Source organism: Pongo abelii, chromosome 5, assembly GCF_028885655.2.
Source record: "Pongo abelii isolate AG06213 chromosome 5, NHGRI_mPonAbe1-v2.0_pri, whole genome shotgun sequence".
In the NCBI taxonomy this organism is placed as follows: domain Eukaryota; kingdom Metazoa; phylum Chordata; class Mammalia; order Primates; family Hominidae; genus Pongo; species Pongo abelii.
The window spans coordinates 152,489,554-152,505,493 of record NC_071990.2 but is presented as its reverse complement, the minus strand read 5'-3'; the positions used below and the strand labels follow the sequence as shown (position 1 = coordinate 152,505,493).

At 47.8% G+C, this 15,940-nt stretch overlaps 1 protein-coding gene across 9 annotated transcripts in view; it reads right to left on the bottom strand.

The window, feature by feature from the left end:
* The window catches only part of MTHFD1L (methylenetetrahydrofolate dehydrogenase (NADP+ dependent) 1 like), a 240,498-nt gene extending 225,252 nt beyond the window's left edge, over positions 1-15,246 (bottom strand). For 2 of the 9 annotated variants that reach the window (XM_063725058.1, XM_054558321.2), the window contains exons 1-4: positions 14,780-15,177; positions 4,984-5,068; positions 3,470-3,520; positions 3,328-3,381 (exon numbers count right to left, since the gene is read on the bottom strand). In XM_063725058.1, the coding sequence (XP_063581128.1) occupies positions 3,328-3,381; positions 3,470-3,520; positions 4,984-5,068; positions 14,780-15,006 (417 nt within the window). In that variant the 5' untranslated portion in view covers positions 15,007-15,177. Of the gene's footprint in view, positions 1-3,327; positions 3,382-3,469; positions 3,521-4,983; positions 5,069-8,542; positions 8,562-14,193; positions 14,213-14,441; positions 14,749-14,779 lie in introns of those variants that run through there. The other 7 variants (XM_024248174.3, XM_002817487.6, XM_063725059.1 and 4 more) reach the window with 7 other exon arrangements.
* Positions 15,247-15,940: the final 694 nt, after the last annotated feature.

Below are 15,940 nucleotides of genomic sequence, written 5' to 3'. Positions count from 1 at the left end.
GGATAGGACCTCAACAAAATAGGCAACGAAAGCAAAAATACACAAGTGGGATTATATCAAACTAAAAACATTCTTCATAGCAAAGCAAACAATCAACAAAGCAGAGACAACCTACAGAATGGGAGAAAATATTTGCAAACTATGCGTCCGACAAGGGGTTAACATCCAGAATATATAAGGAACTCAAATAACTTAATAACAAAAAATCAAATAATTCAAATAAAAAATGGGCAAAAGACATGAACAGACATCTCCCAAAGGACATACAAATGGCCTGTAGGTATATGACAAAACACTCAACATCATTAATTATCAGGGAAATGCAAATCAAAACCACAATGAGGTACCAAGCTAGAATGGCTATTATCAAAAATGACAATAACAAATGCTGGCGAGGATATGTGGAAAGGGGAGCTCTTGTACACTGTTGGTGGGAATGCAGATTAATACAGCCATTAGAGAAAACAGTATGAAGATTTCTCACAAAATAAAAAAAACAACTACCATATGACCCAGCCATTCCCACCACTAGGTATATATGCATGGGAACTGAAACCGCTATGCTGAGAAGCCGTCTGCATTCCCGTGTTTATTACAGCACTATTCACAGTAGCCAAGAGATGGAACCAATCCAAGTGCCCATTAATGGAGGATAAAGAAAGTGTGGTTTGTATACACAATGGAATATCATTCAACCATAAAAAGGAACGAAATCCTGTCATTTGTGGCAACATGGATGAACCTGGAGGACATAACATGAAGTGAAATAAGCCAGGTGCAGAAAGGCAAATATCATAGGATGTCACTTACATGTGCAATCTAGGAAAGTTGATCTCATAGAAATAGAGAATAGAATGGTGGTTACCAGAGGCTGGAGAGGGATGGGGGAGGGGAAATGGGGAGAGGTTGGTCCGTCGGTAGGTACAAAGCTACATTTAGATAGGAGGAATAAATTCCAGTGTTCTCTTACATAGTAGGGTGACTATAGCTAATGACAATGTATTGTATATTTCGAGACAGCTAGAAAAGGTCTTGAAAGCTATCACCACAAAGAAATGATAAACGTTCTAGGTGATGAATGTAACTAATCTGATTTGATCATTACACAACATATGCAAGTACTGAAACACCACACTGTACCCCACACACATGCACAATTATTATGTGTCAATTATAAACAACAACAACAAAAATCAAGGGCTATTAATACCAGTGGCAAGGCCAGGTGAGGTGGCTCATACCTGTAATCCCAGCGCTTTAGGAGGCCAGGGAGGGCAGATCACCTGAGGTCAGGAGTTCAAGAATGGCCTGGCTAACATGGTGAAACCCCGTCTCTACAAAAATGCAAAAATCAGCTAGGCTTAACGGCGGGTGCCTGTAATCCCAGCTACTTGGGAGGCTGAGCGGGGAGAATCACTTGAACATGGGAGGTGGAAGTTGCAGTGAGCAGAGATTGCGCCATTGGACTACAGCCTGGGTGACAGAGTGAGACTCCGTCTCAGAAAAAAAAAAAAAAAAACACCAGTGGCAAAACAACCTAAAGAAAAGCAAATTCCAGCTGGGCGCAGTGGCTTACACCTGTAATCCCAGCACTTTGGGAGGCAGAGGCAGGCCATCACCTGAGGTCAGGAGTTCAAGACCAGCCTGGTCAACATGATGAAACCCCGTCTCTACTAAAAATACAAAAAATTAGCTAGGCACGGTGGAGGGCGCCTGTAATCTCAGCTACTTGGGAGGCTAAGGCAGGAGAATGACTTGAACCCGGGAGGTAGAGGTTGCAGCGAGCCAAGATCGCACCACTGCACTCCAGCCTGACAGAGCGAGACTCCATCTCAAAAAAAAAAAAAAAAAAAAAGAATGAAAGAAAAGCAAATCCTGCTGCAGACAGTGGGTATCATGCAAATGAACAACTTCCTTTGCATGCTGTCACTGCTGGTATCATAGGTATTTGTAACATATTTAACACTTCATATTTGTACCATGCTACAATGGCAAGTGTGGCAAACACTTATCGCCCAGTATATAGTTTCCTTTCTCTTCTTAGTAATAAACTCTTGGTTTTTAGCTTGCTAATAAATGATCTAAGGCTTCCTGGTATAAAAACTACACTTCCCAGCCTCCCTTGCAGTTGGCCAGGCAACTAGGTAGGGGACAACCGAATGGATATAGAACTGTGACTTTCAGGAAATGTCTTTAAAGACAGCAGGGGCCTGTCTTTGTCTTTCCTTTTTCTTCTTGGTGACAACGAACTTTACCTAAGCCCTGTGATCCTGGAAAAGAGGGAAGGTTAACAAATTCCTGCACCCTCTGTGTACTGCAAAGAACTGCTCTTCTCCATAGGACTCAAATAAGACTCACCAATGCCTCCTTGTTTACATAGCACAAGGCCAGATACAAACTCTACAAATTCCCATTCTTTGTCTCACAAATGACTAGCAGACCTGTTGGGCCTCACTGATCAATCAGAACAAAGTGCTTGTTAACCAAACCACAAAGGCGGCAGAGCAGAGGGACAGGAGCCTGAGCTCCTACGACTTGGTGATGTCACCAACCAGGGACTGCCTACTTCCAAACTTTATTCATGTCCCAGAAAAACACACTTCTAGACCGGGCACAGTAGCTCACACCTGTAATCCCAGCACTTTGGGAGGCCGAGGAGGGTGGATCACTTGAGGTCAGGAGTTCAAGACCAGCCAGGGCAAAATGGTGAAACCCCATCTCTACTAAAGATACAAAAATTAGCCGGGCGTGGTGGCACGCACCTGTAATCCCGGCTACTCAGGAGGCTGAGGCAGGAGAATTGCTTGAACCTGGGAGGCGGAGGTTGCAGTGAGCCGAGATGGCACCATTGCACTCCAGCCTGGGAAACAAAAGTAAAATTCCATCTCAAAAAAAAAAAAAGAGAGAGAGAAATAAACTTGTATGCTACTTAAGATTCCATTATTTGAGGTTTTCTGTCACATGAAGCCAGTAGGAAGAAAAGCTAACCACAGAAGGGCCGGGCCCTGGCACAGGGATCTGTGGTCCAAGGTCTAGTTTCCTCGCCTCAGCCTGACAATTTCCACTAGATGACGCTGCCACTGCAGCTGAAGAAACACAACCAAACTCAACAAGTTGCAGCTCAAGTCTTTGGTAGAAACATACAAATGACAAGGAACAAGGATATCATGAAGCATTTACCCTAGAGAAAAGAAGTGAAGTCTTCCCTCTAACATCAGCCACAAGCAAAGGTTAAATCTGTCCCAGCCACCACTAAGAGACGCCAATGGGCCTATTAAGTCTTAAGGGGAAAGAAGAAGCAAGAGTTTAGAGCTCTGCCATTATTACCTCGGCTTCACTGCTATCTGGAGGGAGGCAAATGTGAGTGATGTTCAGACCAGCCTGAAAAAGGAACACAAGGTTATTCATCACTATAAGAGAATGTATTGTTAAAAGTTATAATGAATTTTTTAAAAGCAGCAGTCCTCACCTCCTCAGCCAAATTCTGGTTGATTTCCTGCATCAAGTTGTCGTCACCTGCCTTGGGAGGGTAAAAACAACATAACAACATAAAAATAGCTTGAAAAGGCACAAAAGATAATCCAGAGATGAATTTTGTGATTGCAGATGATCTAATTACAAAGATAATATGGAAGGTGCAGAAAAACAATCTTGCTGCTTATAAAAACAGATTTGGGGCCAGTATTTAACAGAGTAATTCCTCAGGCCTTCAAATTATGTCACTTTTTTAAGGAAAATAATATCCCTCCTATTAGAAGACATAGATAGTAACCTAGCCAGCTTTCCTCTCTAAAAATGAGGACACCGACTGGGCACAGTGGCTCATGCCTGCAATCCCAGCACTTTGGAAGGCTGAGGCGGTGGATTGCTTGAGCCCAGGAGTTCGAGACCAGCCTGGACAACATGGTGAAACCCCATCTCTACAAAAAATACAAAAATTAGCCAGGTGTGATGGTGCATGCCTGCAGTCCTAGCTACTCAGGAGGCTGAGGTGGGAGGATCACTTGAGCCCAGGAGGTCAAAGCTACGGTGAGCCAAGATCATGCCACTGCACTCCAGCCCAGGCAACAGAGCAAGACCCCATCACCAAAAGAAGCCAAAAAATGGGGACACCAAAGGTAGGAGTTGAAATGGTTTGCCTTTAGATGGAAAGCCAGGAAGTCAGCAGATTCCCAGGAGGCTCGAGCCCTAATCTAATTTTCTTTCTATTGTTCTAACTTGTCTTTCTTTGTAACAAGATGTGGCTACAGATCCCAGAGAATGTAAGTAACTTGAGCACAGCTCTGTAATCCTGAAATACGCAGCACGATGGAACCAGAGGCTGCTATTTTGATACGCTAAGTGCGTGCCAAGCCCGGCGGTAGCAGCCCAACTGTCGGGCTGTGTTTGCTTCCAGGCTTGGCTCACCTCGTTATTTCTCGGCACCTGCCATCACACAAGTGTGCCAAGCAGGATGGCAACTGGGGCCAACTGTGGCTCAGGACCAGGGCCTGCAGCCAAAAGAAGTATGTGGAATGCAAAGCCCTTTTGACGGGGTAATGACTTTTGTCCCATTAAGTTCACGGCAGGTTTTAAAAGATAGAATAAAAAGATTACCAAATATCCATGTTTCATCTAGCATCTGTGTCCACTGAAACAAAGTGCCACATTTTTCCCCAGCACCTTCAAATCACATTTGGTAAGCATTTGTGAGGACACATGGACCACGATATATCCTGTGTAATGCAATGCATGTAAGTGCCTACCTCCTAGACCTCTGAAAGCTACCCATACCTCAGAGAGGAAAATTCACGAAAGAAGACACACTCAAGCAGGGCAGTACTTCATTCGTGACCCCAAAGAAGCAAAAGGCCAAAGAAAACAGCATTGCCAACTGAGCCCTCTCCTCTTTGGCAAGAAATGCAGCTGCTCTTTTGTATACGATCATTATCTAAATTGAAAGGCATCCTAAAATAGTAGGACTGAACCTTGTTCTTGGCTTACCTGGATAATTGCAAGAACCGGCTTGAAGGCAGGGTTTTTTTCTTGCAATAAACTTAGAACTTCTTTTGAATTCTGAATGACTTCTCTACATTGAGAAAGAAAACAACATTGTGATTTCTTGGTTAATGAGATCCTCTCACTGTGGAGGGAGTAGGCGGTGTAACAATGAAATCAAGACACTAACAAAAGGTAAAATGTGGCAATCCAGTTTTTAAAATATGCAGAGGGAAACAAATTAGATGTTTACAATAATTTTCTAGGGGTGAATTTTTCTCTTGTATTTTCCAAGTTTACTATAATAAAAGCTTTGGGTTTCTACTTTAAATAATCGCTCTCCTCCACCATACTCTGCTGCCATCCTCCCAAAACCCTGAGTATGGGTCCATGGGGAAAGCAAATAAAGTGGGAAGAGGGAAGTGAAGACAGGGGATTAGTGGGGTGAAGACAGGGGGCTCACTGTTGGACAAGAAGTGTCGAGACAGGATAAATTCCAGGTCCTGGAATTTAAAGAAAGAATTAGGTAAGGAAGGAAGGGGAAGAAAGTTCCAGAAACACTGGAGACCCAATTTGATAACACTATCAAGAAGCCTCCTAGGGAGAGAGACAGAAAGCTTCTCAGTCCTCTGAGAATCCACAACATAGTCTGCACCTGTACCTCCTAAATGCCCAGCAGCAGCCACCTTCACCTCCCGCCTGAGGAAGGTGCCAGCCTGGGGTGAGCAGGCCTAGGTAAAAGTGGTAAAAGGCCTGGCATGGTGGCATGCACCTGTAGTCCCAGCACTTTGAGAGGCCAAGGCGGTAGGACTGCTTGAGGCCAGGAGTTTGAGACCAGCCTGGGTAACATAACGAGATCCCATCTCTATAAACAATTTAGCTGGGCATGATGGTGCGTGACTGTAGTCCCAGATACTTGGGAGGCTGAAGCTGGAGGATCGCTTGAGCCCATGAGTTTGAGGCTGTAGTAAGCTATGACTGCACCACTGCACTCCAACCTGGGTGGTAGAGCAAGACTCAATTTCTTTTTAAAAAAAGAAAAAAAAAAGTCCAGGAGCGCTGGCTCATGCCTGTAATCCCAGCACTTTGGGAGGCTGAGGCAGGCGGATCACAAGGTCAGGAGTTCGAGACCACCATGGCCAATATGGTGAAACCCCGTCTCTACCAGAAATACAAAAATTAGCTGGGTGTGGTGGCAGGCGCCTGTAATCTGAGCTACTCGGTAGAATCTCTTGAACCTGGAAGGCAGAGGTTGCAGTGAGCCGAGATTGTGCCACTGCACTCCAGCCTGGGCAACAGAGCAAGACTCTGTCTCAAAAAAAAAAGTGTTAGGAGCTCAGCTCTTTATGGAACCTTCTGGGATGAGCGACTGCAGAGGCTACCTTCGCCACCACCCTATGATATGTTCTCAGCAGCACATGAGCACTGGGAGCTGGCTTTTCCCCCCTCACAATAGACCAAAGGCGCAGCCACAGCAGCCCCCAGGCTTCAGTGCTAAGACCACCTTTACATTTTGTTTTCAGTCTCCGACAGGGTCTTGCACTGCACCTAACAAAAATGCAGGGTGAAGAAGTTCCAGCCAATGCCATCAACAGTACATTGCCAAGAGCAGAAAGGCATCGGGAAGCTTCCCCTAGTTTTCAGAGAGACACAGCTGACAAACGGAACCAGAGGCACTGCAGATCCCAGGTGGAGCTTTAGAGGAGAGAGCTGCTCAGATTCATAACCAGGACCAGCCTTTCTACTGCCAGCTGGGCTGGAACAGATGGACTGGGTGCAGGCAACTGTCTATAACCTGGGAACATTTCAGTTAGTTTTGTTTGGAAACACTTGGGATAAAGCTACTTCATTCCCAGGGAATTAATTGTATTATTGCGCTGAATAAATGTGACCACACGGGAAAGTTTACAAATCACCTTATAAATAAGCACTAAAATCCATCCATCCAATAATGGGTGACTGAGGCCCATATGCCGTGCTCTTTCCAGCCTGTCGTGACTGTTAATTTGGCTATGCCGGGTTCTTATTTTTGTCTGGGTCCAGGAAAGCACCGGAGTGTGGGACCCAAGCGGCTCATGGTATAAAGATCACTGGAGAGTTTGGTAAAAATAAAGGTTCCAGGCCAGGTGCAGTGGCTCACACCTATAATCCCAGTACTTCGGGAGGCCAAGGTGAAATGGATCACTTGAGGTCAGGAGTTCGAGACCATCCTGGCCAACATGGTGAAACCCCATCTCTAGTAAAAATACAAAAATTAGCCAGGCGTGGTGGTGCACACCTGTAATCCCAGCGCTACTCAGGAGGCTGAGGCAGGAGAATCACTTGAACCCAGGAGGCAGAGGCTGCAGTGAGCCAAGATCATGCCACTGCACTCCAGCTGGGTGACAGAGCGAGACTCTGTCTCAAAAAAAAATAATGGTTCCAGTGTTTCACCCTAGAAAGTCTGATTCAATGTGTCTCAGTGGAGCCCAGAAATGCGCATTTTTAACAGAGTCCAGGTAGTTCTGAGACACTAAGTGGAAATACGGCCCAGGACTGGTACTGGGCATTTCATTTACTAGCGTGAGCAACAGTCTCTAAGAGCCTCAGCTCCCTCATCTGTAAAACAGGTATACTACAGTGGCTCTTTCCCCTTTTTCTTATAAATGTACGTTTGTTTTTTTCTGTGCCCCAAAGCTACCCTTAAACATTAAAAACATTCATACTAACAGCAGTAATTTTCTCAGAAACATTCATAGTCTTGATCCATTCATAGTTGATGAAAGGAACACTTCTTTTTATTTTTTTGAGACGGAGTCTCACTCTGTTGCCAGGCTGGAGGGCAGTGGCACGATCTCAGCTCACTGCAAGCTCCATCTCTCAGGTTCAAGCGATTCTCCTGCCTCAGTCTCCCAAGTAGCTGGGACTACAGGCACATGCCACCACGTCCCACTAATTTTTGTATTTTTAGTAGAGACAGGATTTCACCATGTTGGCCAGGGTGGTCTCGATCTCTTGACCTCGTGATCCGCCCACCTTGGCCTCCCAAAGTGCTGGAATTACAGGGGTGTGCCACCTCGCAGGGCTGAAAGGAACACTTCTATAGGTAAGTTGGCAATCATCAAAGTCAAAAAGTAATTAGACTTTTAAAATAGTTGGGGATGGGGGCCGGGCACAGTGGCTCATGCCTGTAATCCCAGCACTTTGGGAGGCTTAGGTGAGAGGATCACTTGAGCTCAGGAGTTCAAGGCCAGCCTGGGCAAGATAGCAAGACCTGGTCTACACCAAAAAAAAAAAAAAAAAGTTGGGGGGTGGATGTGGATAGAAAAAAAATACAGGCATACATCATTTTTTGTGCTTTGCTTTATTGCAATTTACAGATATTGTGTTTTCCTACAAATTAAAAGTTTGTGGCAATCTGTGTTTTAAGTCTATGGGAGTCATTTTTCCAATGGCATCTGCTCACTTTGTGTCACATTTTGATAATTCTTGCAATATTTCAAACTTTTTCATTTTTAGTATGGTTGTTATGGTGATGTGTGATTGACGATCTTTGATGTTACTATTGTAATTGTGTTGGACAAACCGTGGCCATGATGCTTCATGATGGTGTGTGTTCTGACTGCTTCACTGGACTGGCTGTTCCCCCTTCTCTCTCCCTCTCCTCTGGCTTCTCTATTCCCTGAGAAACAACAATATTGAAATTAGGACAATTAGTAACTACAATGGCAAGTGTTCAAGTGAAGAGTTGCAGGTCTCCCACTTTAAATAAAAACCTAGAAATAATTAAACTTAGTGAGGAGGGTGTGTTGAAAGCCAAGACAGGTCAAAAGCTAGGCCTCTTGTGCCAAACAGTTAGCCAAGCTGTGAATGCAAAGGAAAAGCTATTGAAGAAATTTAAAAGTGCTACTCCCGTGGACACACAAATGATAAGAAAACAGCCTTATCAGGCCGGGCGCAGTGGCTCACGCCTGTAATCCCAGCACTTTGGGAGGCTGAGGCGGGCGGATCACGAGGTCAGGAGTTGGAGATCAGCCTGGCCTACATAGTGAAACCCCGTCTCTACTAATAATAAAAAAATTGGCAGGGCATGGTGGTGCATGCCTATAATCCCAGCTACTCGGGAGGCTGAAGCAGGAGAATTTATTGAACCCGGGAGGCGGAGGTTGCAGTGAGCAGAGATCGCGCCACTGCACTCCAGCCTGGGTGAAAGAGTGAGACTCTGTCTCAAAAAATAAAATAAAATAAAATGACAACAAAGGATTTATAAGATTACAGTAGTTAGGCCAGGCGCCGTGGCTCACACCTGTACTCCTAGCAATTTGGGAGGCCGAAGTGGGCGGATCACGAGGTCAGGAGTTCGAGACCAGCCTGGTCAATATGGTGAAACCCCATCTCTACTAAAAATACAAAAAAATTAGCCAGGCGTGATGGCGGGTGCCTGTAGTCCCAGCTACTCAGGAGGCTGAGGCAGGAGAATCACTTGAACCTGAGAGGCAGAGGTTGCAGTGAGCCGAGATCACAGCACTGCAGTCCAGCCTGGGCGACAGAGCAAGACTCCATCTCAAAAAAAAAAAAAAAAGATTACAATAGTTCATATAAAGTACTTGGTAAAGCAGCTGCAGGGTTTGAGAGGATTGACGCCCATTTTGAAAGAAGTCCTACTGTGGGTAAAATGTCACCATTTTCTCTGTAGCACTGCTACAGAGAAATCTTCCACTAAAGGAAGAGTTCCATCAATACAGCAAACCTCATTGTCTTACTTTAAAAAACTGCCACAGCCACCCTAACCTTTAGCAATCACCCTGATCAGTCAATAACCATCAATATCTAGGCATAATCCTCCACCAGATCACTGGCATTTCTCGGTAATAAAGTATTTTAAAATTAAGGTATATATATATTATATATATATGTTTTTTGGGTTTTTTTTTTTTTTTTTTTTTTTTTGTGAGACGGAGTCTTACTCTGTTTCCCAGGCTGGAGTGCAGTGGCTCACCACAACCTCCGCCTCCCCACAACCTCCACCTCCCGGGTTAAAGCGATTCTCCTGCCTCAGCCTCCCAAGTAGCAGGGACTACAGGCGTGTGCCACCATGCCTGGCTAATTTTTGTATTTTTAGTAGAGACGGGGTTTTACTATGTTGGCCAGCCTGGTCTCGAACTCCTGACCTCGTGATCCACCTGCTTCAGCCTCCCAAAGTGCTGGGATTACAGTCATGAGCTACCACGCCCGGTCTTATATATGGTTTTTTTTTAGACAAAACGCTAGTGCATACTTAATAGGCTACAGTATTGTCTAAACATAACTTTTGTATGCACTGGGAAACTACAAAATTTGTGTGACTCGTTTTACTGCGATATTCCCCTTATTGCAGTGGTCTGCAACTGAACCCACAATACCTTAGGGGTGCCTGTACAGGTGTGTAAAGGAGTTCAATGCTATTACCACACAAGCTAACAAAACAAAATAGATTCATGCTCCCTACAACTTGTTATACGTGTAATGTTCATTCTTTGGGGTTACTCATTCCTACAGTGACAAAGCAAGAAAGAAAAAGGAGTCATTAGGCTCAATAATCCAGAAAGTAGCATAAATGTTTCTAATCAGAGATTTTCATGTCCTTGGGGCAGAAAAATGGCCTTGTGAGCTTCCACTTCGATTGAGGACAGTGGGAAGGAATGTGAGCTCTCTAGCTAGGTTACCATGTGCAGCTAAAACTCAGAACTAAGCCATCAGCAGCAGCTTTGTTATTTTCACCATTACTGTGACTATTATACATAATGTATTATTACTGGCCAGGGGCAGTGGCTCATGCCTGTAATCCCAACACTTTGGGAGGCCAAGGCGGGTGGATCATTTGAGGTCAGGAGTTCAAGACTAGCATGGCCAACATGGTGAAACCCTGTCTCTACTAAAAATACAAAAATTAGCTGGGTGTGGTGGTGCCTGCCTGTAATCCCAGCTGCTTGAGAGGCTGAGGGATTATGGTCATCTAGTCCCATCACCAGGAACAACAGGTCACCATGCTTTTGAGGGAGCTCATTCTTTAACTTTTCTGACCTAATACACTTCAGCTCCTGGATGTCTATTCCAGGTGACTTCTAGCTGACACATGCCCCCATCCACTTTGCTCCAATCCTCGGGGAATCAATTCAGGGCTAGAGAGTTTTAGTAAAACATGCACATAACTCAATTGAAAGGTACAATATAGCCAGGCGTGGTGGCTCATGCCTGCAATCTCAGCACTTTGGGAGGCTGACGCAGTAGGATCACTTGAACCCAGGAGTTTGAGACCAGCCCGGCCAACATAGTGAGACTTCATCTCTATAAAAATAAAATTGCAGCCATAAGAAAGGGTGAGTTCATGTCCTCTGCAGGGACATGGAAGAAACTGGAAACCATCATCCTCAGCAAACTAACACAGGAACAAAAACCAAACACCTCATGTTCTCGCTCATAAGTGGGAGTTGAACAATAAGAACACATGGACCCAGGGAGGGGAACATCACACACCAGGGTCTGTCAGGGGTGGGAGGGCAAGGGGAGGGAGAGCATTAGGATTAGGACAAATACCTAATGCATGTGGGGCTTAAAACCTAGATGATGGGTTGATGGGTGCAGCAAACCACCATGGTGCATGTATACCTATGTAACAAACCTGCACGTTCAGCACGTTTCCCAGAACTCAAAGTAAAATAGAAAATAAAAATAAAAGTTATGTTTACCCTATACTGCCATCTATTAAGTGTGCGAAAGCATTATGTCTAAAAAATGTACATACCTTAATTAAAAATACTTAATTGCAAAAATAAAAAATAAAAAGGTCTCACTCGCCCAGGCTGGAGTGCAGTAGCGCAATCTCCACTCACTGTAGCCTTGACCTCCTGGGCTCAAGTGATCCTCCTGCCTCAGCCTTCTGAGTAGCTGGGACCACAGGCACGCGCCATGCCCAGTTAATTTTTAAAAATTTTTTATAGAGATGGGTGTCTCACTGTGTTGCCCAGGTTGGTCTTGAACTCCTGGGAATGTGATCATCCCACTTTGGCCTCTCAAAGTGCTGGGATTACAGGCATGAACCATGGTGCCTGGCCTAAATTTGTCTTTTCTCTTGTTATAAATGTACCTACTACTAATTTTGATTTGCCTCTAGGCTCACTAAACGTAAAATATTTACTATCTGGCACATTATATAAAACGTCTGTGGACCCCTGGCTTAGTGAATTGTAAAAATATTGCTGGGCGTGGTGGCTCACACCTGTAATCCCAGCACTTTGGGAGGCCGAGGCAGGCAGATCACGAGGTCAGGAGTTTGAGATCAGCCTGGCCAACATGGTGAAACCCCGTCTCCACTAAAAACACAAAATAAGCCAGGCGTGGTGATGCGAGCCTGTAATCCTAGCTACTCAGGAGGCTGAGGCAGGAGAATCGCTTGAACCTGGTAGATGTAGGTTGCAGTGAGCTGAGATCGCGCCACTGCACTCCAACCTGGGTGACAGAGTGAGATTCCATCTCAAAAAAAAAAAAAAAAATTAATAGCCACCATTTGTTGAGGGACTTGTCTTGTATGTGACAGTCCTGGGCTATGTATTTTGCATGTGTTCTCTCACATAATTGTTTCCATAACCCCTTGAGGTAAGTACTGTTACTCCTCCCATTTTCCTGAAGGAATTGAGTTTGGGGAACCCAGTGCAGGCCCTAAAGCCCCCTACTAACCTCTTTACTCATCTCTAAGGCAGTCATGGCTTTAAACCTAAAAGTATGCATGAATAGCCCAGGCGCGGTGGGTCACGCCTGTAATCCCAACACTTTGGGAGGCCAAGGCAGTCGGATCACCTGAGGTCAGGAGTTCAAGACCAGCCTGGCCAACATGGTGAGACATCCTGTCTCTACTCAAAATACAAAAATTAGCCAGGAGTGGTGGCGTGCTCCTGTAATCCCAGCTACTCGGGAGGCTGAGGCAGGGGAATCGCCTGAACCTGGGAGGCAGAGGTTGCAGTGAGCCAAGATCGTGCCACTGCACTCCAGCCTGAGTGACAGAGCGAGACTCCGTCACAAAAAAAAAAAAAAAAAAAGAATATGTATGAATAAACCCACAGATGACCCCAAATCTTGAAGCATTCCTTCTGTAACCATTTCACAAGTGCCTATTACATGCTGAGCACTCTCTCCAGGACCTAGGATATAGCACCGAAGAGACAGCTGTCTCATGAAGCTCATATTCCAGGTGGGTGACACAGACAAGAAATGAGCAAAGAAGGAAGTTTCAGTTAATAATCAGTGTTACCTAGAAAATAAAACAGCATGACGGGAGGGGTTTTTTTGCCGCCTATCCTGGCTTCAGACTCTAACCGGTAAGATGAGTCTCGGCAACGTGCAGGTTAAAACCTAATGACCTGACGAGTAATTAAATCCTAGCGCTTTTGGGGGCAGGGATGATGGCTTGAGCCCAGGAGTTCCAGACCAGCCTGGGTAACAGAGTGGGACCCTGTCTCTACGAAAATAAAATAAAATTATCCGGGCATGGTAGCGCACACCTGTGGTCCCAGTTACTCTGGAGGCTAAGGCGGGAGGATCGCTTCAGCCCAGGAGGCGGAGGCTGCAGTGAGCCGAGATAGCACCACTGAACTCCAGCCTGAGCAACAAAGCGAGACTCCATTTCTAAAAGAAAAAGAAGACAGAGAACAAGGCAAACTAAATAAATGGCCCCTTAAAATCATCTGCCACATAATAAACAGCCTAGGAAACGTATTTTACTACTGAGACAGGGGAGAAGGGGAGTGGGGAGGAAAATGGGAGAGCAGAGAAAGGAAAGGCAGAGAGAAAGGCAAGCAGGCAATGACTAAGAAAGAAGACTGGAAGGAAAGGGAAGAGGATGTGAATGGAGGAGGTGGTCCGCTGGCCAGGGAAACCGCATCCTGGAACTCGTTCCTAATCCCAGTTCCGAGGGAGGCGGAAGGGGCTTTCTCGCCACCTCCAGGACGTCGCGAAGGGCTCGCCCTGCAAGGCCCGAGACCCGTGCGCCCCTCTCGGCGAGGGCGGGGAAGGCTAGGGCCCAGGGGCGGGGACCGGGACGGGAAAGGCCCGGCCCGGGGCTCCCAGTTCGCTCTGGGCCCGCAGAGAACCCTGCAAACCCAGCTGCGCGGGGGACTCCGTGGGCGCTGCGCGGCGGAGCTGGAAACCAGCGCTGAGACCTCTCGGATTCCCCCGGCGGCTGTCCCGGGGGCCCGGCTCCACCTTTGCCGTTCCGGGAAAAGCGGACGTCAGCCACAGACCCCAGCTCAGCAGGAGGGGCGGCGCGCGGGGAAGGGCGCACAACACCAGGGAGCTTCGCGCGGGCGGCGCTGGGCCGGAGCCCGCCTCTCCCGAGCTCCGCATGCCCGTCCCGAACCCCGGGCCAGCCGGCGCGCCGAGCCGCAACCCCGCCCTCCTCCTGCTCCTCGCCCCCTCCCCTGGTTTCCGCCCCAGCCGCACCGCCTCTTTACCGTCTGGGTCGCGCCCGGCGCGATTGCATCAGAGCCGGCGGCCGGCTGCGCACGTGGAGCCGGGCGTGCGGTCCGTGCCGCTAGGCGCCCATTGGGGATGCCCACGCCCACCTGCGCTGCGGGCCCGGTCGGGTCCCGGATCCCCCGTTCTCCGCCAGCGCGCCCGGCGGCAGTCCCCAAGCCCGCGTTTCCCGACACACCGCCCGGCACTCCTAACGAGTTGGCATCAAACACTCGCAGCCCCGCGCCCCGCTCCCCACTGCGGCCCCGGGCGCTCCGCCCCTGGGTCGGGGCCGCAGCCGCTGGAGACCTGGGCCAGGGCCAGACCTGACACTCACCTGACGATGGAGTCCCGCGCCGCAGGCGTTCGGCCGCCGGGGCTGCAGCTGCTCCGGGCCTGGCCATCCTGCGGCCGCCGCTGTCCAAGCAGGCCCTCCTGGCCACCGCCGCCGCCTCCGCCGCCGCCGCTGCTAGCGCGACAGGGCACACGGAGGCGGCGCGGCGGGCCCGGGGGCTGGGGCGGGCGGCGGAGCTGGCGCAGGACGAGCGGCAGACGCGTGCCCATGGCGCGGGACGGCTGGTTCTCAGGGGACACGGAGCTGCGGCTGCCGAGGGTGGCGGGGCGCGTGCCAGGGGAGCCGGCGGCGGCGGCGGCGGCGGCGGGAAAGACCTGGCGCTTCCTCTTCGTCCGCAGGGGCCCCTAGGGGGCACTGCACCCGGCGGCCGTGACGTGTGGAGGGCGGGGGCCTCCGAGCCGCCGGCCGGGATGTCACGGCTTCGGGCACTTTCGTTTGGTAAGCTGTACCAGACAGAGGGTGGGGTGCGGAGTGGGACTCAGACCCTGCCCTGAGACTCAGCCTCCCTCCCTTCAGCCTGAAAGGCCGAGGTGACCCTTGGTACTCAGGGCGCCAAGTTTAGACGGGAGGGCTTGGATTTGCTGTACTGGAGGTGGCCTGAGGATAAGAGGCTTTGTAACCTTAGGCAGGGGCACTTAATCTCGGTGAGCTTGCAGGGCTTCCTCAGTACCACAGAGATAACAATGCTCTTCTTAAAACCTTAAAAGGATTTTATAGTCCTGATGGTTCCAGGGCCCCTCCAGGGGACCCACGTCCACAAATGCTCAAGTCCTTGGTGAAAAAAAAACAAAAACAAAAAAAAAATGTTTGCATATCACCTACACGCATCTTCCCATCATAAACTTTAGGTCATCTCCACATTCCCTAAGTCCTCACCTAACATCATGGAAGGGTTCTTGGAAACTGAAACTTTAAGCTAAATGACTGTAAGGAAACCAGTTTGACCACAGGCTAATTGATATGAGTGAAGTTCCTACAACATATCTGTGGTCACAAAATCGCCCCTAAACTTCTAAATAAAGACCAAAACACTTCTAATATTAAACATTGAAATAAGTGTGAGCCATGCATATATTTAAGAAAGATTTTTAGTTCACGCCTATAATCCCAACACTTTCAGAGGCTGAGGTGGGCAGATCACTT